The sequence below is a fragment of the Carcharodon carcharias genome, chromosome 9 (assembly GCF_017639515.1).
Source record: "Carcharodon carcharias isolate sCarCar2 chromosome 9, sCarCar2.pri, whole genome shotgun sequence".
In the NCBI taxonomy this organism is placed as follows: domain Eukaryota; kingdom Metazoa; phylum Chordata; class Chondrichthyes; order Lamniformes; family Lamnidae; genus Carcharodon; species Carcharodon carcharias.
In genome coordinates, this window is record NC_054475.1 from 25,721,026 (window position 1) to 25,725,533 (window position 4,508).

Consider the following 4,508-nt stretch of genomic DNA (forward strand, 5'->3'; position numbering starts at 1 on the left):
AACCTCGCTCAGTGTGTTTCAGACCCAGGACCTAACTAAGGGCCTGCATGTTTTGATCTGCATCTCCTGTCAAATGCCTGGAGACACGCGTTATCAGGAAACTGATGTTAACCTGAGAGAAAATCAGTTGTTTCTATGTCTCCACATATTCCTCTAATGAAGTTCAAGTCCTGGCTGTTGCCACTGATCTCTGCAACTTACATTTATGGGAACTATTCCAAAAGCTTCAATATTAAGTGGCTCACAAAGAGGTCAAATTGAATTTGCAGATATTTGATGAACATTCTGTAAATCATCATCAACTATAACACTTCATACTTTTGAACCACTTCTCAGTGAAGCAAACAACAATGAAAAAGTGAATTGAATACGCAATTCATGTTATAGACATTAGGATAGTCTGACAATTTTTTTTATTATAGTTTCCAGAGCAAGACATAAAATTCATCCAAAGATGGAATTAAAATGGAATAATTTGCTTTAACAATATTATAATTTCATTATAGTTATAAGCTAGATATTAAAGAAGTGAATTTGCAGTTCTAGTATTCTTTACCTTGTGCAATATTGTGTCATATTTCATAAACAAAGATTTGATGTGCTTAGATATTAATTGCCATTTTAAGACACACAAGATTTTCTGAGAAAAATAGCATGTCATGCTGGAATGAATAATTAAAACAATTAGTATATTTGAACTGAATATTAAAAAGTGTATTTCTTTCATAAATGGAACATGATAGCATGCAGCAACTCAGCTAATAGGTCAGAACAGATATCTGCAAAGTTATTTGTCTTCACATCAGTGTTTTGATTACAGCTATATGATCAATATTTAGGTATGTCTATTACAAATTTATATTCATTGAAGTAAAGTGTATCGGTGAAGAGAGCAGATTGACTTCATTGCACTTCATTTGGCTTGATAACTTAAGGTGTTGTGCTTGGATCCTTGCAGAGACCAAAGTTAGTGTTTGTTATTGAACCAATGATAGATTTATCGCCGTCACACTTCAGACCTTGTTGACAGGGACATTTGTAATAAACATTATACAGGAGCTGAAAGGAAAGACACAGTTTTAATATTTCCTCAATTTCATAAATAGGCTGAGTAGATCAGTCTTCCTAGGATTGGAGTATTTTACTTTCTTTTAAAGTGAATTGCTAGATGCCAAGGTTTTGTAGCCATACATCAAATTGTATTCATCATTACAGTCAGTGTAATACCATCACAATAGTTAGATTTATTTAAATGAGGCCAAGATTGACAGTAAACTTAATTATATCCTTCATCCCCTCCTCCCCCAATTGCGAAGTCACAGAGTAGTATTAATGACAACTGTATGAAGGACTTTGGAATAGGCAATCAAACCCAACTGCAGAATGAGGATGTATAGTAAATGGTTCACTATTGGCAAAATATTAGGCTCATATACCATAGACATTGGCATTTAAATCAACCCTTGAACCCTCAAAAATCCCTCCAAGATGGGGTCAGCGTATACGCTAAGCATAAGAGTGAACCACCGATGTGATTGTGGGCGGTTGTCATCTTTGTAGTTCACCATGCAGGGTCTGCTTAGTGTCGGCATGTCTTAAACTCCCGTGCATCTTTACAACACAGCCCCTATTACCTGAGTGATCCTTTGCACCCAGTTATAAGATACCAGTAAAACATTTATTTATGGAGTGAAAAATTGAGGCTGACTATTAATGTAATAAAGTATGTTGTGGCTGAAAAGGGGAGTCATTTATAAGTTGAGTATATGCAAAACATGGTTTGCACAGCTGAAGATATGGGGTCATCTTATACACCAGATCAACTTATATGCTGCAAACTATGCCTCCTTTAAAAAAATAATCTCCATGTGCTTTAAAAAGATGCTTTAAAATAATTTTCCACTATATATGCGGTGCAGTGGGTAGCATGCCGGCCTCTGAGCTTGAAGCTCTGGGTTCACATCCACCTCCAGGACTTGAGGACAACAGAAGGTATATTTATAACGTGGCCAAACAGGTTGATTAGCAACCTGTAAATTCTTCCAATGTGCCTATGGAGGTGGCAAGAGTAGGAGAGTCTCCTGGTCAGTCAGGCTTGATGTGGAGTGGCAACCCTCAAGCCAAAGCTTCTGGCAACAGACTGGCTACGTGTTCCAGGAAAAAATAGCTTTGGAAACAGATGTATGCGCATACTTTGCCTGCCTCGTGTGCCACTATGTGTGGGAAGGGGAAGGAAGAAGCTACACAGCATAGGATATTGCTTTAAAGTGTTCGCCATGACTCCATGGTAACAGTCAAACCTCTGAGTTGGAATGTTGTGGTTCAAGTCCCACTCCAAAGACTTGAGGAGAAATTTGAGGCTGACTTTCTAACAACATGACTAAAGGAGTGCTACACCGTCAGAGATGCAATCTTTCAGCGAAGATGTTAAAATGAGGCCCTGTCTGCTCTCTCGTAAACAATCCTGTGGTACTGTTAAAAGAAAAGCAGGCAAGTTTTTTTTTATTCATTCACGGGATGTGGACTTCGCTGGCTGGGCCAGCATTTATTGCCCATCCCTATTTGTCCTTGAGAAGGTGGTGGTGAGCTGCCTTCTTGAACTGCTGCAGTCCATGTGGTGTAGGTACACCCACAGTGCTGTAAAGAAGGGAGTTCCAGGATTTTGGCCCAGCGACAGTGAAGGAACAGCTGTATATTTCCAAGTCAGGATGGTGACTGACTTGGAGGGAAACTTCCAGGTGGTGGTGTTCCCATCAGTTCTCCCTGGTGTTGTGGCAATATTTATCCTTCAGTCACCAAAACAGATTATCTGGTCTTATCATGTTGATGTTTCTGAGATTTGCAACGTGCAAATCGGCAGCTGCATTGCAAACATTGCATCCCCCAAAACTACTTAATTGCCTGTAAAGTACTTTGGGACATCCTGAGGTCATGAAAGGTGCTGCATAAATACAAACCTTTGTTTTTTTTAAATTAGGAAGTTGGAAGGAACTGATAGAGTAAGAACAATATAAAAAAACATGTTTTTCATATGAACAAACATTCAAATATTTATATTTATATCTGTCTTATGTTCAAATAACTCTTTGCAGAATGAATGACATTTGGAATAAAGTGAATGTTGTGATGTAGGTAAATATAGTTCTGCAGGAATAATAAACAGCAAAGAGGTCTCAGTAACAGAATGATGCAAAGGAATGACTTTTCCATTTATGTTTAGATCCCCTCAATACTGGCTGATGAAATAATTAATATTTTTTATTACTGAAGATAACTTTAAAATTGAACACTTACATGATTTGAGCATGCGTTTCCTTCAGCACCTTTATCAGCACACCTTGCAAGACTCAGTCCAGTTTCTCGCTGGCAGCATCGACTCTTGCATTGAAAGCTTCCAACGCAGAGCTCTCCATCACTCTTTTTAAAAATAAGACACATATTATACTTGTTAAAATCAAACAGCAAAACTAATTGTTCAATGACAAAATGTAATTTCTAAAAATGTATCCGCCAGATTACTTCAGTCATACACCTCTCATCCTTTGAAACCACAACAAAGAAAATGAAGAGGCATTAGCAACATGGATTATATGAAAAATTTGCAAACGAAGGTGCTTTTAAAACTATTATACATTTTTACAGAGCACATAAATGTTAATCATTTTTACAGAAGAATCAATCATCCAGCTTCCTTTTGAGATATTTTACTAACCAGCTGTGTTATACTTGGGCTTTTCATTAAACATATTTTTGGCCAAAGCACAGAATGGCTTCATTTCTGTCACACTGATTTATTTAATAAGGAGAAAACACCATTGTATGACAGTAAATGGTTCCTTAAAACACTTCAGTGAATTTAACTGAGTGTTCACCCGCTCATCTTCCGTACTTGAGTGGAAAAGCCATGGGAACCTCAAGAAAATGACACCACTTTTCTAGGATTTCCACTGAAGTTAAAATGGATAAGTGAAGGAAAGTCAACCCCAGTAGCATGGTAATAAGTCAATTAAACTGCGTGTAACCTCTTTCACAGTAACTTCACCATTGTTCACTGATATTGCATTGCCTTGTATACAAAGTTGTTTTCCAAATGTTTCCACAAGACCTTACCAGGTTCAGGAACAATCCTCTCTCTGGAGCTGCTATTCCAACTGCAATGCAGCACGCTAGGTAGACCAGTATTACCTTCATGTTGCACATGCTAGACAGTAGCTAGGGTAATGAGGGAATTCCAATTCTTCCTTTTATAGCCATTCAATAAGTCAAATGTGAAAGTTAATCATTAAATTTGACATTTCTAATCACTGCAATTATTGCAAAATATAATTCATTACGATTACTGGTCTGGGACTTCAACAGATGTACTATGTGTAAGCTGTTAATTAGTGATGACTGTTCTCCTTTCCTTTTTTTTATGTACTTTCTCTTATTTCAAACAGATGTTCTGTCAAATTTTGATCACTATGTTTACCTTTCACACTACATTAGTTGGTGTTATCAGCCCTGAT

At 37.3% G+C, this 4,508-nt stretch overlaps 1 protein-coding gene across 1 annotated transcript; it reads right to left on the minus strand.

The window, feature by feature from the left end:
* Positions 1-930: 930 nt before the first annotated feature.
* LOC121282391 (colipase-like) lies at positions 931-4,191 on the minus strand. The gene is made up of 3 exons (XM_041196111.1): positions 4,111-4,191; positions 3,295-3,417; positions 931-1,059 (listed from the first exon to the last, which is right to left on the minus strand). The coding sequence occupies exons 1-3, from the start codon at positions 4,189-4,191 to the stop codon at positions 931-933; spliced, it is 333 nt and encodes a 110-aa protein (XP_041052045.1).
* Positions 4,192-4,508: the final 317 nt, after the last annotated feature.